This window comes from Narcine bancroftii, chromosome 13, assembly GCF_036971445.1.
Source record: "Narcine bancroftii isolate sNarBan1 chromosome 13, sNarBan1.hap1, whole genome shotgun sequence".
Classification (NCBI taxonomy): domain Eukaryota; kingdom Metazoa; phylum Chordata; class Chondrichthyes; order Torpediniformes; family Narcinidae; genus Narcine; species Narcine bancroftii.
The window spans coordinates 83677077-83698753 of record NC_091481.1 but is presented as its reverse complement, the minus strand read 5'-3'; the positions used below and the strand labels follow the sequence as shown (position 1 = coordinate 83698753).

The 21677-nt window shown below is 46.7% G+C and overlaps 2 protein-coding genes across 9 annotated transcripts in view; one reads left to right on the top strand and one right to left on the bottom strand.

Annotated features, from left to right (window-relative positions):
* The window catches only part of bloc1s3 (biogenesis of lysosomal organelles complex-1, subunit 3), an 87226-nt gene that overhangs the window by 63005 nt on the left and 2544 nt on the right, over positions 1-21677 (bottom strand). For 4 of the 7 annotated variants that reach the window (XM_069908927.1, XM_069908925.1, XM_069908926.1 and 1 more), the window contains exon 2: positions 16683-18229. The exons of 1 other annotated variant lie outside the window; for it this stretch is intronic. In XM_069908927.1, the coding sequence (XP_069765028.1) occupies positions 17647-18216 (570 nt within the window). In that variant the 5' untranslated portion in view covers positions 18217-18229 and the 3' untranslated portion in view covers positions 16683-17646. Of the gene's footprint in view, positions 1-16682; positions 18230-20894; positions 21040-21677 lie in introns of those variants that run through there. 2 more of the 7 variants (XM_069908930.1, XM_069908929.1) reach the window with 1 other exon arrangement.
* nkpd1 (NTPase, KAP family P-loop domain containing 1) lies at positions 1451-16684 on the top strand. 2 transcript variants are annotated; one of them, XM_069908918.1, is made up of 3 exons: positions 1451-1583; positions 6004-6132; positions 12306-16684. In XM_069908918.1, the coding sequence occupies exons 1-3, from the start codon at positions 1562-1564 to the stop codon at positions 13955-13957; spliced, it is 1803 nt and encodes a 600-aa protein (XP_069765019.1). In that variant the 5' UTR covers positions 1451-1561; the 3' UTR covers positions 13958-16684. The 2 variants fall into 2 exon arrangements, with proteins under 2 accessions (XP_069765019.1, XP_069765020.1); XM_069908919.1 differs by lacking the exon at positions 6004-6132.

Here is a 21677-nt window from a genome sequence, read left to right as displayed (position 1 = left end):
CAGTCCTCCAGATAAGGTCTCACCAGTGCCCCATAAGAGTCTTATCAACATCTCTTTATTCTTATACACAATCACCTTTGAAACAAATGCCAACGTAGCTTTAAACCTGTGTCCTATTGTTTTACACTCCCCTACCCTATCATCTATGCCCCTCGAGACTTTATAAAGTCAGGAGTGCGGTGGAATACTCCCCATTCACTTGACGAATGCAGTTCCAACAACTCTTGATGCCAACAGGACAAAACTACTATCTAATCCATTGCCTAAACAATCATTACTGATACCCCTGATGCATCTACAAATCACCCTGTTGTTACTTGTCTCGGCTACTCTAATATTACCCCTAAAACCTGGGCCTGTTACAAGAGACTTTATTAAACACCTTCCAAAAAAATCCAAATACACCACCTCTACTTGTCTCCCCCTCATGTCTATTCAACTCATCATTTTCTTACCTTTGGACATCCTGGCTTGTGCCCCCTTCGAAATGGAGAATCTCAGCTTGGTTGATCATTTTCTCTGTTGATGCAAAATAGCCTCCAGCAGAGGGAATGGCTTCAGATGCATTGGAATACTGGACCTGCACGCACCTCGCACACTACCTTGATTTGGAAACCTATGGCTGTTCCTTCATCATTACTGGTGTATGGGCCAGAGACCCTGTTTTCCTGATGTTTGACTCAAGAGTCTAAATATGGCAGTTCCCTATCACATTGCACTCAGAAATAGTGTTAAAAATTTTAAAATATTTAAAAAAATTAAAGACAGGGGTCAAGTTAAGTCAGGTTTACTGCCATCTGATTGTACAAGTCGTACCCGACGGAACAGTGTTCTCCGCTCCTCGGTGAAGGCATGCATTCACACAACCAGACATAACACACATACAGACAAATAATACATATGCAGGACAAGTATATTACTGATAATAAATAAATATTGTTTCGTGACTATGAGAGTCTCCTATGTTAGTGTGAGCAGTTCCTTGGGTCGTTCAGCATTCTCACTGCTCTTGGGAAGAAGCCGTTCCTCAGCCTGGTGGTGCTGGCTCTGATCCTCCTGTACCTCTTTCCCGATGAGAGCAGCTGAAAGATGCCGTGGAAGATGCAGGGTGGAAGGGGTTTTGCGTGCCCGCTTCAGAGAAAGATCCTGATAGATCATGTCAAATCGGTGGGGGGCAGGGGGTGGTGGAGGATTCAAGAAGCCAGTTTAACACCACTCTATCAAAGGCAAAAAAGATGGGCCTTGCCAGTGACAGTCAGATCCCTGAAAATGGATAGAAACACGCTTTGCCAGATATTCATAAATCACAGATGAGACTTAACCAGGAGCATGGTGTTCCATCCCATCGCCATACAGTAAGAAGATATCGAGAGATCATGAAAGGTGTGACAGCAGCCTGAGGAAGTTACCACCCCTCTCCTGGATGTTTGTAATCTGCGCCTCAGGTAGAACCAGCTTTTTTGCAACAGCAGAGAATGTGCATCTGCTGATAACGAACGCCAGCTGAGATTCTCGACTTCCACATTGTATATCTCAGCTAGAAAGGGGGCCTCAAGCCAGGATGTCCAAAGATGAATGCAAAGGTAAGAAAATACTTTGAATCTGGTTGGGAAAATTCATTATTGTGTTGCTAGTTTGGACTGGTAAGGTGGTTGACAGCTGTAAAACACAAAAGTCTGCAGACGTCGTGGTTGAAGTGAAAATACAATGCTGGAGAAACTCAGCCAGTCGAACAGTGTCCTTTAGGTAGCAAAGGTAAAATTATATAACTGATGTTTCGGGATTGAGCCCCTCATCGAGGTGGTTGATCGTCAATAACTGCATGTCTTTTCAGGTCAAATCCTACCTGTGCAGGTAGTCATAGATTCTACTGTCACTCTCAGAGATCTAAATTTTTGGATATTTTATTATTTATATTCACTACTGAGAGGAAATGAATTGGAGTCATTAAGTTCCTGAAAAGATATTGTGGAGTTTCAAAACCACAAAGGTGGGGTTAATATTCTCCATCAACTGCTATAATATTGAGGTCTTGAGCAATTTAAATTGATTTTCCAGTGCAGGTTAATACCAGCCTCTTATCGCCACTCATGACGTGATCCCACCACCAGACACGAATTCTTCTCTCCTCCCTTCTCCGCCTTCCACTGCTCCCTCCATGACTCCCTCGTCCACTCCTCCCTTCCCACCAATCATCCCCTTGGCACTTACCCCCGTGACCGGAGAAGATGCTGCACCTCCCCCCCCTACCCCGTCCCTCTCCATCAAATGAAGTGATGCTTCACTTGTGAATATTCAGGGGTCGTCTACTGCATCCGGTGCTCCCATTGTGGTCTCCTACACATCGGAGAGACTGGGTGCAGACTGGGAGATCGCTTGGTTGAGCACCTCAGCTCTGTCTGCTGCAATAATTGGATCTGCCAGTGGCCACCCATTTCAATCCCCACTCCCCACCCCCAATCCCTTGCTGATGTGTCTGCCTGTCCATGGTCTCATTCATTGCCAGACTGAGACCTCCCGCAAATTGGAAGGTCAATCTTTTGTCTAGGTTCCCTGCAACCAGATGGCATTAACATTGACCTCTCTGGTTTCCATTGGCTTTAACAGAAACTGGAGAAGTTCTCTCTCTCTTATCCCTTTTGCCTGTTTCCTTTCACAGCACCAAAATCAATTCTCATCACATCCAATTGACACGTTTTTCCTGTTCCGTCTGGATTCTGTCTCCCTCCACCACTTCCCATTCCTCTCCCCAGTCTTTAATTCAGATGCCTGTCTGCATTTTTGTTTATACCTTGAATAAGGGCTCAGGCCCGAAACTTTGGTAATATATCTTTCTGTGGTTGCTGCAAGACTGGTTGAGTTCCTTGGGCACCTGTGTTTTATTTCAATGTTTTTCTATTCATCTGGCCACTCACATATCCTTTTGTATTCCACCCCCACCCAATCTAAACAAGCTCCAACTTGTTTACCCTGATCATTATCTCCTATTTACAAGCAATTTACCTACCAACTTTGAAGGTACTCACAGGCCCTTCTTCAACCACTTTTTGTAACAAGCATAAGATTAAGAGTGAGATTTCTACTTATGATAAAAAAGATTGAAATTACAAAGCAAAATTGGTCATAGATGAATGACACTGAAAAACCAACAGGACCTCCAGAACAGCATGGTTGGCATAGCAGTTAGTGCAATGCCTTAACAGCCCCGATGATCGGGACCAGACGTGGGTTCGAATCCCGCACTCTCTGTGTCTCAAAACGTACCTGGGGTAGTAGGTTATTGGGGTGGCATGGGCTCATGGCCCGTTACGGCACTGTGCCTAAATTTCTAAAAATTAGAAGATCTCACACAGAGCAGCAGATCCACATAACATACTTGGTCGGATGCTGAGAGTCTGTGGGGCCCAGTTGACAGAGGTCGCAACGAACATCGACTACAGCAGTCCACTGTCCCCATAGGTTTCAAGGCCACCTCCTTCATCCTGGTGAGCATGATGAGCACAAGTGCACCTCAGGCCTGTGTCCTCAGCCCACATTGCTGATCCACGAATGCACTGTTCCAACAGAACAATTAAACTTGCAGGTGGCACGACGGTAGATGGTCTCCCAACAGAACAATTAAACTTGCAGGTGGCACGACGGTAGATGGTCTCATAACCACTACAGGGAGGAGGATGAAAGGCTCAAAAATCAACGTGAGAAAAACAGCCTGAGTCTCCACGTGAACAAGACAAATGAGATGAGTGAGGACTTCAAAAGGCGAAGATCGATCATTCTCCACCACGCATCAACGGTTCCGTCATGGAGGGCACCAAGTTGCTTGGTGTGTATATAAGGGGAGACTTATCCTGGACTCAGTCAGGAAGGCGCAGCAGTGCCAACAATTCCAAAGCAGGTTGAGGAGGGCAAGACTACTGGCCCCCATCTTGACATCTATTTACAGGAGCATGATTGAGAGCGTCCTGTCTGGCTGCACCATTGTATGGTACGGTTCTACAAACCATCAGACTGGGTCTAAACAGGAGATCGAGAGGATCTTTCCCCTAAAGATGACATTTACTGGGAGCATTGTGTAAATAGTCCTCTGGTTCCCCAGAGTCTGCAACTCCACGTGGCTGGTGCCAATCAGAGGCGCCGCCATCTTGGGCACAGACCACGGGGTCACAGAATTTTCAAATAAAATCACCATCGGCTCCAATAACAGGCCGTTTAAAGCCGGTACAGAGCTGATAGTAGTTGCACTGGGTGGCTGGACCTTGCAGGAGTGCTGTGTCTCTGTAACATTTTCAGATGGGTGCCAGGAGCCTCAGATTTACCTCCAGCGTCCCGCAGCCTCTGCAGCGACACAGACTCCAGTCCAAACCATCAGCAACCTGAGCTCCAGATCCGAACCTATGACACAATCAGGAAACCTTCAGCACCCAAGGCTCTCTCGAATCCTGGCTCTGATACCTGGTTCCCATGAGCCAGTCTCCAGCAGCCTGCAGCCCATTCAGATTCACCGACCTGTGTGGTTCCTTCAGCCGCTGAGCCCCTCACTGGTCTGCAGCCGTGGTAACCAGCATGTAGGGTCGTCTTCTCTGCTTCTCCTTCTCAATGGAGGGTGTTCTTCCCATTTCTGGTATCCTGCTCCTCTGGAGTCTGCATCCCTTGAGGCTGCTGCAGTGCCCACCCACGGTTATAGAATGTGTTTTTTTTTGTGAACCTGCTCCTCTGTGGTTAAAGCACAGCCCATTGTTAGTGGATACAGACTCTCTTGTCCCCCTTTGGTTCCTTGTGATATAATGCTTACTCTGTTAGACCTCTCATCCTCCTCTTTTTCAAATTGAACACCTACATAAAAGAGTAACTGGAGCCTCCTCCGCCATTCAATGAGATCATGGCTGATATGATAGGCTCATCTCCACCTACTTGCCTTTTTCCCATAGCCCTTAATATGTAAAAATCTATCTAACCTTGTCTCCACTGTTTCAATAGGCAGTGAATTCCACAGATTCACCCCCCTCTCGTAAAAGCATCTCCGTCCTAATTCTACTCCCCTGGATCTTGAGGCTATGTCCCCAGTTCAATTCTCCCTTACCAATGGGAACAACTTATCCTTCTCCATCTTATCTTGCATCATTTTATGTTTCTATAAGATCCCCTCTCATTCTTCTAAATTCCAGTGGGTACAGTCCCAGATGCCTTAATCTCTTCTCGTGGGCTAACCCCCTTCATCCCTGGAATCAACCTAAATGACCATCAAAGCTCTCTGTCCAGCTGGCACTAATGAAGGGTCAAAAGGAACACTACCGTCAGAGAACAGCAGCAATCATCAAGGATCCGCACCACCCAGCACATGCTCTGTTCTCGCTGCCGCCATCAGGAAAGAGGTGCAAGTGCCAGAAGGCTCATGCTACCAGGTTTAGAAACAGCTGCTACCCCTCCACCTTCAGACTCCTTAACAACTCAATCAGCGACTCTTTTAAGGGCTCTTACTTTTGGACTTCATTGATTTTTCTCTCTCTATTGGTTTACATTTTTAAAATTTGTTTACACGTGTACGTTGAGTGCAGTTTTTTTTTTGCCCTACCAGTAAGTGGTCATTCAGCCTTGCCCGCAGGAACAATAATCTCAGGGTTGTATGTGGTGTCACGTACCTACTCTGACAATCAATCTGATCATCTGAATCTGAAAACTGTGGGCCAAAGCAGTGCAACTCCACTTGACTACCTGAATGGTGTCCAAGAATGAAATCCAACAAGTATGCCCAACTCTCCTCCTCAACCCCATTCACTCTCCACCAAACCAATATAATCAATCATCAATCTTTGGTCATGTATTGTGAGTGAAAAGCAATGGGCACTGGGTGGGGAAACAGTACAGCCTAGATTCCCAATGTATGACTAACAGATCAGTTGTTAATTACTTGGGTGAACTTGCCTGGATATCATGTAAGATAAAGTGTTGCACTTTATCTCAGTTACGTGTTAATAAACAATTCCATTTAATTGACGTCTTCAGGTTCAACTCTGTATGGTAGTTATGCAAGATGCCTTGCCAAAACTCTGTGCTATGTTTCCACTCCGATGACAGTCGGGCTATATGCACCATGGGGCTCGGGAATCAACTGCCTTCTGCAAAATGTAGAAAGTAAGTTCACTCATTTCACCCGATTAATTATTGATCTTCAATTTTTAATTGGTAAACGAAATGTGTTTGCTTTGAAGGATAGTCGTGTGTTCTTCCCCTTAACTTGTTCAAGAACTAGGACAGACCATGGAATCAGATCAATACTCATATGTATCATAGCATTGACTCCAAGTATCAAATTCTATAGATTGATCACAAAGCATTTCTCCAGTGGGCACATCAGGACATTGAACGCCCATACCGTATATATGTGTGTCATATATATTTTTTGCGGTAAAATTGAGGGGATCAGCTGTTGTACGCATGCTACTTTTGACTGCAGTAAGTTCAAGGCGTTGGGAGCTAGGATGGGCGGGCGGGCGAGCGGCTGGCCGTGGGGCCCAGGTCAGGGTGTCGGGAGCTCCAGTGGGCGGATAGCCATGGTCAAAAATAGGGGGAGGAGGGGGGGGTCAACTTTTGCATGCAGTAGATGGAAAATACCAGATTTTGGGCCAGAAAATAGAGGGGGTTGACTTTTACACATTAGTGTCCACTATTACACACGTTTATATGGTTGTGCTGTGATAAAAATCTCCATTAAGATTTCAGCCTCATATTTTAAACACATTTTAATGGATGTAGCATATATTGATTTGTACAAACGGAAAGTTCTTAATTGGTGGTCAATTAGAATGGTAACAAAGGGTTTTTGAATTGTCTAAAAGGGTTTCCAACAACCTAACAAAATTCAGCCTTTTAGGGTGAATCTATGTATAATGAATGCATAGGTACACATTTGTTCCAGTATCTTATTTAGAAGTCACTTTCTTTATACATCTTTTGGTCTTTACTTTTGATCCACTATTCTATACTGGAGTAGGCCAGAGAGGCCCAAGTGAACTGGCAGCCTCTTTCAGTGGCAGAATTTGAACAGCTGCCCGTCAAAGGGCAGCTGCTGCCGATCCACAATGACCCTCGAGGAGGTGCAGAAATCAAACTTCCTCGAGGAATGTTTGATCCAGATTCCAGCATCTGCAGGTCTCACCCTTGAGACGGTGGTGGGTGAACGCACGAACAGTCGGAGTCATACAACAGGCCTGCAGTGACCTTCAAACGCCCACCTGCGTTAATTTTACAGAACCCCATTTTATTCTTCCTACATTCCCAATGACTCCCCGTGTCCTCACATAACACTGCTCTACTCCTTCTTCACCCATGACTGTGTGGCCAGGCATGATTCCAATGGTGTCTACAAGTTGGCCAAAGACACCAGGGTTGTCGGTAATGAGGAAGCGAACTTGGAGGGAGGTTGATCAGCTCGTTGAATGGCGTCGCACTGAACATTAGCAAAACCAAAGAGATGATTGTGGAAGTCAGGGGACACGACCCAGCCCTCATCCAGGGATCAGCAGTGGAGCAGGTCGAGAATTTCCAAGGATCTTTCCTGGAGTACACAAATATACTTGAATAAAATATGGAATGAGCACTTAAAATCGCACATGCATTGTTTGATTACAAATTTAAAACTGTGGAGCACAGGGGCAAATAAAGAGGAAAAATGTCTGTCCCAAACATTATGGAGGGGCACTGCAGCTGCTGGCTTCATCCAATAAAGACAACTAAAATTCACAGAAGGTAAAGATAGCAGGAGATCCTAGGAGGCAGTGGGTTGAATCTGTGGCTGACACCAGTGCAAGACCAAGAGTGTCGGCGGAATGCAGGTTACCAAGGTGCTTGAGTTTAATGTCTGCAGGATAATTCTTACCATTGGCCAGCTGCCCCACCACGTGCATGACACGCGGGGCCGGTTCGTCTGCCTAATGGAGTGCCACCACAGAGTCCCCCCCCAGAACTGGAGCCAATGTCCTTCTTTGCCGGACGGCCTCGCTTCTTGGGCTGGGCCACAACCACTGACTCGTTGGGGTCGAGGCATGCTGGCTTTAATCTGTCCACAGTAAACAGTTCCCTCTTATGACCGATATCCAGTGTGAAAGTGGATCCTGAATGCTGGATGACTCTGTACGGCCCTTCGTAAGGTCTTTGAAGGGGTGCTGTGGACGGGCCTCGCCTGATAAAAACATATTCTGTGGAATACAGCTCGCTGGGGATGGAGGAGGCCCATGTGCTGTGTCTGGGCGGTGGTGGCGGTGTGAAGGAGTCCAACTGGGCTCGGAGGCGGGGAAGTAAACTGTGGGGTGACTGTTGAGGGCTGTGAGGTGCATTGATAAACTCACCAGGTAGGGCAAGCGGTGCACCCTAGACCAGCTTGGCCGATGACGCCTGCAGGTCTTCTTTGGCTGTTGAGTGGATGCCCAGGAATACCCAAGGCAGCTCATCCACCCAGTTGGGGCCAGTGAGGAGGGCCATAAGTGCCGACTTAAGGAGGTGGTGCAATTGCTCGACCAGTCCATTGGCCTGTGGGTGATAGGCCGTTGTGTGATGCAGCTCGAATCCCAGTCTGTTGGCGAGCTGTGCCCAGAGCGTGGAGGTGAACTGCTCGCCTCGTTCGCTGGTGAGGTGGGTCGGGACACCGAACCAGGCAACCCAACTGGTCAAAAGTGCTCGGGAGCAGGAGTCCGCGGAGGCATCTGGCATCGGAATCGCCTTGGGCCAGTGAGTGGTGCAGTCTACCACCGAGAAAAGGTAGCAGTTACCTAGGGAAACGAGTAAGGGGCCGACAATGTCCACATGTACATGGCTGAACCATTCTCGGACTTGTTCGAAATCCTGCACGGGTGCTCTGGTGTGCTTGTGTACCTTGAAAAAGCTGGCAATGGGTGCAGGTCCTGGACCAGTCTGAAATCTGCTTTCAAAGCCCATGCCAGATGAAGCGTTCTGCCACCATACGAACTGTGGACTTGATGGAAGGGTGGGATGATATGGTGGAAGACTTGCCTGCGCCACTGCTGGGGAACCACTGGTCGCGAGGTGCCCATGGAGACATCGCACAGGATGATATCGTCACCAAGAGAAGTCAGGAGGTCCTGGAACCGCAGGCCTGTGATGACAGTCCTGAAGGTCTGCGTCTCTTCGTCGGACTTCTGGGCCCGGGCAAGCTGGTCGTAGTCTAACCCGGGTGTCAGTGAGCAAATGGCCGGTCGGGAGAACGCGCCGGCGACCACATTGTCTTTCCCCACCTTGTGCCGAATGTCAGTGGTGAACTCCGACACAAAGGACAGGTGACGCTGTCAACGGGCCGACCAGGAATCTCTAGCCATAGCGAGTGCCTAAGTGAGGTGTTTGTGGTCAGTAAAAATGGAGAAAGGCCTCCCCTCCAAGAAAAAGCGAAAATGATGCACAGCGAGGTACACGCCCAGCAACTCATGGTCGAAAGCGCTATACTTGCGCTCTGGCGGACGAAGAAGCCGGCTGAAGAATGCCAGTGATTTCCACTCTCCGTTAACCTGCTGCTCCAGGACAGCACCGATGGCGGTGGCATCGACGGAGAGCGCTGTATGAAGGTCGGTGCGCGGTTGGACGAGCAGGGTAGCCTTCGCAAGGGCATCTTTTGTGGCTTTGAATGCCCTGTTGGCCTCTGGAATCCAGGTGAACGTCTTGTCCTTGGCCATGATGAGGGCGAAGAGCAGCTGCATGATGCGAGCACTGCCTGGAATAAATCGGTTATAGAAGTTAATCATAGCTGCGAACTCTTGTAGCCCCTTGAGGTTGTCCGGTTGCGGGAACTCCCTGATTGCGCCAACCTTCGTAGCAGCTCCTTTCGCTGTGATGGTATGGCCCAGGAACCGCATGGACTCTTTCCCGAACCGGCATTTGGCCAGATTGATCATTAGGCCGAAGTCGGCCAGTCAGGAGAGGAGGGTGCGCAGGTGAGACTTGTGTTGGGCCCAGTCTCTGCTGGCGACAAGAATATCGTCTAGATAAATGAACACAAAGTTCAAATCTCTGCCCACCGTATCCACGAAGCGCTGGAAGGTCTGGGCTGCATTCTTGAGGCCAAAAGGCATTCGTAGAAATTCGAACAGGCCGAAGGGGGTGATGATGGCCGTTTTGGGGATGTCCTCGGGGTGCACCGGGATTTGATGATATCTGCGCACCAGGTCGACCTTGGAGAAAACCCTCGCGCCACGCAGGTTATCCGTAAAGTCCTGAATGTGAGGGATCAGGTAACGCTCAGGTACTGTCGCATCATTAAGCCGTCGATAATCTCCACAGGGGCGCTAGCCACCGGAAGCTTTCGGGACCAAGTGGAGCGGTAAGGCCCAAGGACTTTCAGAGTGTCAAATGATCCCTAGCTCCTGCAGATGTGAGAACTCCTCTTTTGCTATCTGGAGCTTCTCCGACGGGAGCCGGCGTGCCTTGGCATGGACAGGCGAGGTGGGGATATGATGAAACACCCCGTGGCGTGGTGAGGCGGGGGAGAACTGCGGCTTGAGAAGGGACGGGAACTCATCCAGGATGCACTGGAACTCGTCCTTGGGTGCGCTGACCATGGCCATCTGCAGCTGCTCTGTGCGGGAGGCATTAAGACAAATGGATTGGAAGGTATGGGCATCGACAAGTCACCTACCTGGGGGTGGACCAGGAGCCCGTGGGCGAGGAGGAAGTTGACACCCAGGATGGAGGTTCGGAGAGACGAAACGGTGAACCTCCACAAGAACTTCCACTGGCCGAGCTGGAAGTGGACACTCTTGTTACCATAAGTTTGGATCTCCGTCGAGTTGGCTGCACGGAGTGGAGACCCTCGAGGCCAGATCCGGGACTCGATGGCTGTGGCCAGATCCGGGACTCGATGGCTGTGGCCAGGATGACGCTGATTTGGGCCCCGGTGTCGACGAGGAACCGTTGGCCGCTGATTACATCTCACAGGTAGAGATTGTTCTTGGCCACCCGCTGTAGCCATTAACAGTGGCCGGCCTGCTCGTTTCCCTGGAACGAGCAGGGCTGACAGTACTTCCGAGCCTTGGCTCCCCAGCGCTGGTGGAAGAAGCAGAGGCCTGAAGTGGATGGCTTGCTTCTGTCTATGCTCTTTGAGGCTCCTGCAGGGGCCGAGTGTTCCTCCGCAGCGCAGGAGGAAGGCTTGACGTGGTCATGCCTAGGACTCGTAACCAGTTGGACTGCTGAGCCCGCCGGGAATCGTTCAAGCCATAGCTCCTGAGCTTTTTGAGCGACCTTCCTGGGATCGTCAAAGCTCTCCTGGGACAGTAATGGCCGGATGTCTTCCGGCATATGGTCAAGGAAGATGCACTCGAAAAATGGGCAGGCGGTATGATCGCCCATGAGTGCAAGCATCTCATCCATCAACACGATTGGAGTTCTGTTTCCCAAGGCATCGAGGTGAAGCATCCAAACGGCACGCTGGCACCTGGAGAGGCCAAGGGAGCCGGTGAGCATACGCTTGACGGTCCCATATTTGTCTTCTGTGGGAGGGTGCTGGATGAGGTGCAGCACTCGAATGGCAGTGGCCTGGTCCAGGGTGGCGACCACATGATAAAACTTGGTCGTATCTGATTAAATCTGGTGGAGGTGAAACTGAGCCTCTGCGTGGCTGAACCAGGTCTCAGGCTCCTGAACCCAGAAGTCAGGAAGCTTGATGGCTATAGTGTTGATCGAGGAGTCATTCATATTGGGTTCAAAGGCGTTTGAACCTGTCGGGGTTACCGATGTATCGATAGCTACTCTGCTTACTGAACCAAACGGGTTGAGTTCAGTGAGCAAAACTGATTTTTTGAGGTCTGCCTGGCTGTTCTTAAACTCCCAGCCCGTACCTGGCTGAGAACCGCGTCGTGAGCCCGGATGCCGTCAGGGCTTCATGAGGGCTGCAGAGCGCGTGCTTCTAAGCCTGGTGCCGAGGTCGGGAAGAAACTCCCAACGGTGCCATTTTGGCCGGCTGCCCCGCCGCGTGCGTGACATGCGGGGCCAGTTCGCCTGCCTTTGGTCCTGGATTACGATGATGGAGGTGGGACTGAAGTCTGGGTATTGGTGAGCATCTAAGCAATCTGATAGCATTGTGAATAACAGTTGTGGGTCAGATACATTGCTTTAAATGCCAGGAGTTAATATTATATTTGAAAGGTAAAGCTTTGTATGTCAATAATGCCTTGATGAAGGGCTCAAGCCAGAAATGTGGCTTCTGTATCTTTATCTATGCTACGTGAAGTATGCTGTTAGACCTGCTGAGTTTCTCCAGCGTCGTGTTCCTACTTTCTGACAATAATGTCACCCTTCTTTCATAGAACACATAAAAGTAGAAGAACGTCAGAGAGAGAAGAAAGTGGCAGAGAAATCCCAGGAGAAGCCTCGGTTAGCCACCGGTTTGGGATTCATTTTGCTTTTGTGGCATTTTATTTTCCTCAAGCCTCAAATTACGGAGCGTCACGAGAAGAGGAAAAACTTCCGATCCATATTTATCCAGTTCAGTGCATGGGAATTTTCAGGAAGCGAAAAGCTGTGGGCAGGGCTCATTACTACCCTCTGCGATGACATTAAGAATCAGTTTGGATGCATCCCAACTGGCATTGTTCGAGCCCTTGCTCATCAAGATACTGTCCAGAAAACCACTTCCAACCATGAGTGGGTGTCCAAAACAATCCTGAGAATTCCAGTGTGGCTTATTTTCATTTGCCTTATTTTGCTAGCTTGTACACTGGCATTCATCATCTCTGTGTATGGCTTCACCCTTGATGAGATGGGAAAAGGTTACGCTATGGCGGTTGAAGGTGTTGGCTTTGGCTTGATTGGAATTTCCGCCCTGATGACAATGAAAAACACCATGATGGTCGGCAAAAATATGTTTGTCAGTCAGAAGGATAAAATGGAGACCCTGATGAATAAATCAGATTTTAGCAGTCAGCTAGGCTTCATGAACGATGTGAAGCAAGAGGTTAAAGTCCTCATAAACTTCATCCGCTACATGGAAATCTTTGAACGAAGGAAGATTCGAATAGTACTGAAAATCATGAGCCTTGACCGGTGCACTCCAGATAAAATTGTTGGAGCCTTGGATGCTATGAATATCCTTCTTTCAGATCCTGAAGCCCCTTTCATCTCGGTGCTTGCTGTTGATCCCAGTATTATTGTAGCTTGTGTGGAGCAAGCCAGCAGCCTAAAAGGCATTGCGGGAAATGGCTACGAGTTCCTGAACAGGATTGTTTCACTGCCGTTTTCTGTCCCCAAAATGGACACTCACACCAAACTCAAATATCTTCAGCAGGTATTAGATGGCAAGGATGCCCTCCTAGAAGAAAATCCCCCGCCAAGTCAACAAGTGAAGAGATTTCAGGAAGATCCTTCTGAAAGCATCCCGCTGATTAGCATTTCAATCGCAAGCAACCAACTCCCCAAGCCAAGAAATGGGAACTTGAATGCAGGTCGTTACATTAAACAAGCTTTTCAGTGTTTGATGGACTTGGATGGGCATCTCCATGAGTATATTGAGGAGAACTTTCTGGAGATGAAAAGGATAGTAAACATAACATCAGTGATGATTAGGCTCATGGTCGAAAGGAATGTCCCCTTCAGTTCCTTTACTCCTCTAAAAATCGTCGCATGGGTCATTTTAGCCAACAGTTGGCCCTGCCGTCTCAGCTGGATCTGGCAGTGTTGGGAAGATGCTGAGCAACTGAGAGAATTGGATGAAGAGAAAGCGATTGATGACAAAATGCTGCTGTGGGCCATCTATGAAAATGCCTTAGAGAAGTTAAAGTCCATTGGGCCCAACATTCAAAAGTTGTTGGCACTGGATGGAGATCCAGAAATCTTCCAGAAATTTCTGTCAATCAGTTACAAATTCACCGTTGAAGATGCAAAAACCCTCCTCCCATTTACAATTAATCTAGATCAATCTTTAAAAAGAAAAATTGAATTAATTCTTGCAAGCAACTTATGAGAGAGAAAGGAATGAAAGCGATTTCAAAACCAAATTTCCAAAGGGAATTCAGATTTATTGTCAGACTACATACATGACATCACATACAACTCTGAGATTCTTTCTCCTACGGACGCAGCAGAATCACCACTAATTTTCTCGTGCAAAAATTAACTGCCTACAGCATGAATCAAAAGAACTGTAAACAGATAACAAATACAAGCTGACTGTGCAATACAGGGAGAGCAAAGAAAATCAATAAAGTGCACAAGTAAAGGTCCTTAAATTAGTCCATAATGGAGTTTGTTGTTGAGGAATCTGATGGTGGAGGGATAGCAGCTGCTCCTGAACCTGGTGGCATGAGACTTGTGGCACAGATACCTCTTTTTTGATGGCAGCAGCGAGAACAGAGGGTGTGGGTCTTTGATGATTGCTGCAACGGCAGCATTCCCTGCAGATGTACTCAATAGTGTGGAGGATTTTGCCTGTAATGTCCTGGGCTGTGTGCACTACCTTTTGGAGGGCTTTATGCTCAGGGGTATTGGCGTTCCCATGCTAGACTGTGATGCAGCCAACCAGTACACTTTCCACCGCACATCTGTAGAAATTTGCCAGGGTTACTGATGTCATACCAAATCTTCATAAACTCCTGAGGAAGTAGAGGCACTGTCTTGCTTTCTTCACTATGCCATTGGTGTGTTGGGTCCAGGAAAGATCCTCTGAGATAGTAACCTAAATGTACACAACCTCTCCACCTCTGATCCTCCAACGATCACTGGATCTGGCTTTCCTTTCCTGAAATCAACAATGAGCTCCTTAGTTTTGGTGACATTGAGTGTCAAGTTTTCAATCTCCATTCTATATGCAGACTCGTTCCCATCCTTTATACAACCCACTACCGTGATATCATCGGCAAATTTGTAGATGGTGTTAATGTCATACTGAGCTACAGTCATAGGTGTAAAGTGAGTAGAGCAGGGGGCTAAGAACACAGTCTTGCAGTGCTCCGGTACTGATGGAGATTGTGGAGAAGTTCTTACAAATCTTCACTGATTGTGGTCTGGAGGTGAGGAAATCCATGATCCAATTACACAGTCGGGTGTTAACTTTCAGGTCTTAGAGTTTGCTGATCAGTTTTGAGGGGGTGATGGTGTTAAGTGTCAAACTGTAGTCAATAAGAGCATATTGATGCATGCATCTTTGCTCTCCAGATGTTCCAGGGTTTTGTGTAGAGTCAATGAGATGGGATTTGCCAGGACAGTGAATTGAATGAATAGTACAATTATACTCCTGACTACTAAGTCATGATATGAACATATAATAGTATCAGCAGGTGGCAAGAAAGGCTTTTCTAATGAATTGATCATTTAGATTATTGTGTGCAGTTTTAGTCTCTTAACTACAGGACAGATATCAATAAATAGAAAGAGGGGAGAGAAGATTTACTAGGATGTTGCCTGGACTTGAGGAACTGAGTTACAGGGAAAGGTTAAACAGGTTAGGACTTTATTCCCTGGACTGTAGGAGAATGAAGGGAGACTTGATAGAGGTATTTAAAATTATAAGGGGGATAGACAGAGTTCGGCTTTTTCCACCGAGGGCAGGTGAGATACAAACCAGAGGACATGGGTTAAGGGTGAAATGGGAAAAGTTTAGGGGAAACTTCCTCACATAGAGTAGTGGGAGTGTGGAATGAGCTGCCAACTGAAATGGTGAATCCAGGTTCAATTTTAACATTTACGAAGAACTTGGGCAGGTATACGGATGGGAGGGGTATGAAGGGCTGGGTGCAAGTCAGTGGGACTAGGCAGAAAAAAAATGGTTTTCACAGACCAAAGGGGCCTGTTTCCGTGCAGTAGTGTTCTATGGTTCTATCCACTGTGGGAGTGCTTGAATAATGGTATCATCAACAAGGATACGCCTACTTTGTTACTTTAATCCAGTCCTGTTCACGTTGCCCCACTTTTGCAACAGGTGAATCGGTAGGGATACGGTCAAGTATATTTTTCCCCTGAATTTGTTCTTTCCCCATTTGTCAAAGACTCAGTCTAACAACAAAGTGCTTCTGACCTTCTTTCAATGGAAATGGAAAGGCCTACACCAAGTAAACTCGGTGACACTTTTAAGAAGCTTCAAATGGTGAAGCAGCCAGTCAGCGCACCTCGGTAGAACTTCGCCAGGGTTTCCGAGCTCACGCCAAATCTCTGCAAACTCCTGAGGAAGTAGAGGAGCTGACGTGCTTTCTTCATATTGCCACTGGTGCTTTGGGTCCAGGAACGATCCTCTGAGATAGTGACTGTCAAGAACTTTATTGCTCCCCCCCCCCCGGCCCCACCACTGATCCCCCAATGATCACTGTTCAGTGGTATTAGTGGGATTGCTTACGAATATGGTTTCAGAGATAACTCCAAATAAAAGGAGTTTTAAGGGTCTACCAGCTTGAGTGTAACCTCATCCTATGCAAATCTTGATTGTAGCTCTGTTATTACACCTTTTTTTAATTGTGGCTTCGTACAACTAAGCTGTTCTGGATCAACCAAAGTGAAACCATTGTGTTTAGTTTCTTTGAATTCAGTCACCATCATTTCCATTTCCTGAAACTATTTTTGAATTCTGGATTTATATTGTTTGTTGAATTTAAGATCCCCATTTGTCATTGTTGCCTCATCTCTGTGTATTAATTTCTAGTTTATCGATTTAATAATGCCGCAAGCATTTTCCATGCAATAAAGTAACCATCTCAATAAAAAGTGCAAAAATGTTTTACTGGTACATTCAGATTTGTTAGATCAACGTACATAAGGCAAATTTTGCTTTAACTCACGACATAAGCACACATGCAATTTGAAATCATTAAATGTCAGGTCCTAGAATTGTTCATTGAACCAAACTAGTCCAGGGTTCCATATTTTCTAATCGCAAGGTGCAAAGTTAAACCCATTTTAAGGTCGTCTCCATTATACAGTAAAACTCCTGGTATCCGTCACCTATGGGGAATTGCTAGGTGCCGCTTAAGTGTATTTGCCAGTTGCTTGAGATTGCGTCTTGTGCAATGGGCGAACTGATTGCTATAAGGGGCTCCAATTTTAAACACGCATTTTTTACCTATTCATTATCCGTGATTTTTTTTGCTGCTTGCTGAACGCTGCCGGTTGCTTGAATTCTGGATAACGGGGATTTTACTGTATTATCAAATCTGAATACAGAAGGTAAATTATGAGCTGTTAAATACATCAGAAATAAATATGAGCAAAGACGGAGATGTAAACTACTCAAATAATCTCTGTAGATTATTAGTGCATACCATTATCAATATTACAAAGAGTGTCAACAAATTAAGGGGTCACATAATAGATGTCCAGCACAATTTGAAGAATATTGGAGATTTCTTTATCCCTTTGGTTCACGAGTACCAACGTACCAAACTGAGCTTCACACTGTGCTTGTAAGGTTCTTAACTTCCTTTATGTGTCTTAATCAAACAAGTATTGTGAAGGAAAAGCTCACCAGAAAATTCAAACAGAATTCCTGAGCTCAGTTTAAAAAATCCATCTTAATGCCTGCTTCACTAGGGGCAAGATGCCTTTGCAATAAGCTGAAACGCAACTAGTCAAATGTCATAATTTTCATGACGTTTTTCCATCTCTGAGTCTAAAAACTACAATAAAGCTTCAATTATCCTTGTGAACTGGGTCAGACCCGTGCTAGACTTAATGACGAGGGGGAATTTGGATATCAGGGAGTAAGCTGCAGCTGGTAATAATGTCCATTTTTTCTGTCACTGACTTCAAGTCATCTAGGATTAAGCGGATGCTGTGCGATGCGTTAATGACGCCACTCTGGGAATTGCTGAGGTGGCTGGTAGCAGTGCGGATCTCCTTGGTGGCAGTCTCATACATCTGTTTGACTGCATGCTCCACATTGTGATTGAGGCGCACGTTGCTCTCCCTCAGCTTCTGCTGCAGGAGACTGCTGTAGCGACCCTGATGGCGAATCCTCACCGCTGGCTTCTCCTCCATTGCAGTCAGGACTTCCGGCTGCTCGTCGCGGATCACGACCAGTGGCGGCAGGCCAAGCTGAATGGCCTGCTGCACGTCTTGCGTCGCTGCCGCCTCCGGGCAGTTTGCATCCTCATCATCAGTTTCTGATGCCTCTCCCAGTACTTTCACTCCTGTCTGCAAGATGCACGCTGGAGATGTGGAGGTGAAGTAGAGCTCCTCTTCAGAGTCGGTTTCGGAAGCTTCCCCCTGAACAATGGTCAGGAACTGTGTGGTGGCCATGATACGTGTGCTTCTAAATAAAACATAGAACATTATAGCCCAAGATCAGGCCCTTTGACCCATGAAACTTACACCCTGTTGCTTGTACAAGATGCATTCTCCTCTATTCATGTGTCTGTCCTAGAAGCCTATTTAAATACTGCTATTGTATAAAAGAATATATACTGTAAAGCTTTCTCCTGCACCTTGGCTTCCTTTCTCATTGATGTGCCATTGCAAACCACGTGGTCCACAGTCCTCTGGACAAAATAGAGGCACTGCGGTTAGCGCAACGCTTTTACAGCACCAGCGACCCGGGTTCGAATCGGGCGCTGTCTGTAAGGAGTTTGTACCTTCTCCCAGTGTCTGTGCGGGTTTCCTCCCGCCATTTAAATTGTACTGGGGGCTGTAAGTCAATGGGGTATGTCAAGTCAGGTTTATTGTCAGCTGATTGCACAAGTACAACCTGACAAAACATCGTTCTCTGGTCCTCGGTACAAAACATGCAGACACACACATACAGACAGACAATACCTACACAGGACAAGGATTGTAGCTCTAAAAATAAATAAATAAATGCTGCTTCATGAATATGAGAACCTCAGAAGGCTAGTGTGAACAGTTCCTCTGGTCCTTGAACATTCTTCCTGCCCGAAGTAATTACTGACCTGGTTCCAGCAAGGGGCTAGATGAGCTTCAATCACCATAACTGATAGCAATTAGAAGAGTGGGGTCCGAAAAAGACTGGGAAATCACATGCTTTGGGTGGGCCAAGGATTATACCTATGAAGATGATATACAAGATGCCACTGAAGTATGGGAAAGGCTGGGTTGATGAGCAGGTCTTTTCCTCCCTGCGCATGTTCAAACAATACTCACGAGCTATTCGAACTTTTTAAATATAATTTGGCTGGAGGGTTGGAACAGCTGGCTTATAATCCCTCCTCTGATAACAACAAGGTCGTTCAGCTCGCACATTCAGGTCTTGCCTTTGGGCAGTCATTACTGATGTTAACAACAGAGAACAATGAATGAGGCAGTGAGACCTAATGTATGAACCCCTGAGTAAAAAGCAGGGAGAGGTAGGAATTAAAAGGCCAAGGGGGGAAGAAAAGGAGAGGGAAGAGCCAGGCCAGCAGGTAAAAAGTGATAATTGGACGGAGAGGAAAGGTGAGATATGTTTGGGGGGGGGGGGAAGTGTAGCTCTGTGAATACAGAGCTGAAGGAAAAAAGGAGAAATAGGGATAGTTAGAGAGGGGTGAGGCTAACAGAAACCAGAGAAGTTGATGATAATGCCATCCAGTTGGAGGGTCCCCAGACTGGATTTGGTGTTGTTCCTCCAATTTGTGGGTGGTCTCAGTCTGGTAGTGCATGAGACCATGGACAGACATGTCAGCAAGGGAATGAGTGGATCTAATGTTAATTTTATAATTTAAACATACATTTCGGCCCAAGAGTCTGCGCCATCCAATTCACACCCAACTAACCTACTGCTTTGGTACATTTTGAACGGTGGGAAGAAACCGGAGCCCCCGGGAAAACCCACACAGACACGGGGAGAAGGTACAAACTCCTTACAGACAGCACGGGTTTTGAATCCTGGTCCCGATCGCTGGCGCCCCAGATCTGGGGAATTAAATCTGAAGTTACCATCAGGAGGAAAGAGGAAGGATGCAGGCTGATATTAAAAATAGAAAAATACTCAGGAGGCTTCCACAGTGAGAGAATCTGAAACAGCTAAATGTAATATTAAGAATGGAAGTTTATAATGTAGCTACTTGGAATAAAGTGACAGGCAAACTGCTACAGATTATTTTGCAAAGTGGAAGTGAATTATTGCTTCACTCGAAAATTCTATTTGGATTCCTATGCAGGACATGAGAGCAAGGTGGTGTTGTATCTCCTGAGCTTGCACAGAAAGGTAGTGTCGGAAGAGTAATGGTGGAGATGGGACTGAACCAGCAGTAATGGATGGAACGGTCCCTTTGGAAGGGTAGAAGTGTCGGGTGGGAGCTGGTTAGAGGGCGGCACAACACAATTACAGTGCCAGTGTCCTGGGTTCAAATGCTGCACTGTCTGAAGGGTGTACTTTTTCCCCATGTCTGTGTGGGAATCCTTCAGCCCCTTTACTGGGGTTGTAGGTTAATTGGGGGTATTTAGGCAACAAGGGGTCATGTGCTAGAAGAGCCTGTTACCATACTGTAGGTTTAAATTTAAATTTATTACAGTGCCAGCAGTCCAGGTGCTCTCTGTAAGGAGTTTTGTGTTCTCCCTGAGAGCTGCTTGGGTTTCCTCTGGATACTCTTCACCGCCCCCCCCCCCTCAAAATGTACAGGGTTGTAAGTTTATTGGGTGGCACTGATCTCAATGGTCGGAATCAGCTTCTTTCGTGTTGTAAATAATTTTTGTAAATAATTTTTTTTAATTTACATGTTAATCTGTTGAAAGAAACCTATCTTTACCCTGAGTGGTTTGAGAGCAAAAGTGTGGAGATGAACAGGACTCTCAAGCACGACTGAGGGTAAACCAGACATGTGGACGAAGGAAGATGCATTGGAGGCAGTTAGTATGGAAAGTGAGAAACAAGGGGAGAATGGGAGATTATAATACAGTAAAACCCCTATTAGCCAGAATTCAAGCAACTGGCCACCTCAAGCAATGTGCAAAGAAATTGCAGAAAATAAATAGGTTAAAATTACCTTGCTGTTAGTTTGGCAATCACATAATCTCAAGCAACTGGAAAATTAACTTATCTGGCATCTACCAATCCCAATAGGTGCCGGATACCAGGGGTTTTACTGCAGTTTCCTTACAGAGAGAACTTGTCAAGGTCTAAAATAAAAGCTGCAGATGGAGAATCATTTTAGAGTGTGAAAAATTGTTAATGCTTCATATCAATAAACTTATTAAAATTAGGCAAGTGGACCCTTTCAGAAGCTTTGGAAATATAGTTAGTCAAGGTAAGAAGAAATAACTTCTGTGAATCAAGAAGACACAAACAATGCATGCAGTGGATTTTAGGGAGGACGTTGAAGTGGGCGAAATGGTTACGGGGTCATGAATTTGGTGCTTATGGAGTGAAGGTCTCCAGGTGAGAGTCAGAAACTGTCTGGAAAACAACTTGGTGATGTTCTTCCGCAGCCTCAAGTCCCAGAAGTGGACAGAGGACCCGGCCTCTGCAAGGAAGAGGATGATTTGCCAAATAACAAAAGGAACAAGAGACAGGAATCTGAAGCAAAAAAAATGAGTACTGGATCAAGTGGGTCAGGTGGCACCTGTGGAGGCAGTGGGATGTTTGGACATCGTGGATCAGGACTCAAAGGTCCCTGTCAGCTGGTTCAATGACAAAGTTAAGCTGGGCCCATAATGCCATGATAGATTAGAAGAAATGGAGCGCAAAACCTGGAGTCATTATGACAAGAAATAAGAGCTGTAGTCTGGTGGGACATGTGACCCCTCCAGCAGGAACCTAGTCGGAAGCC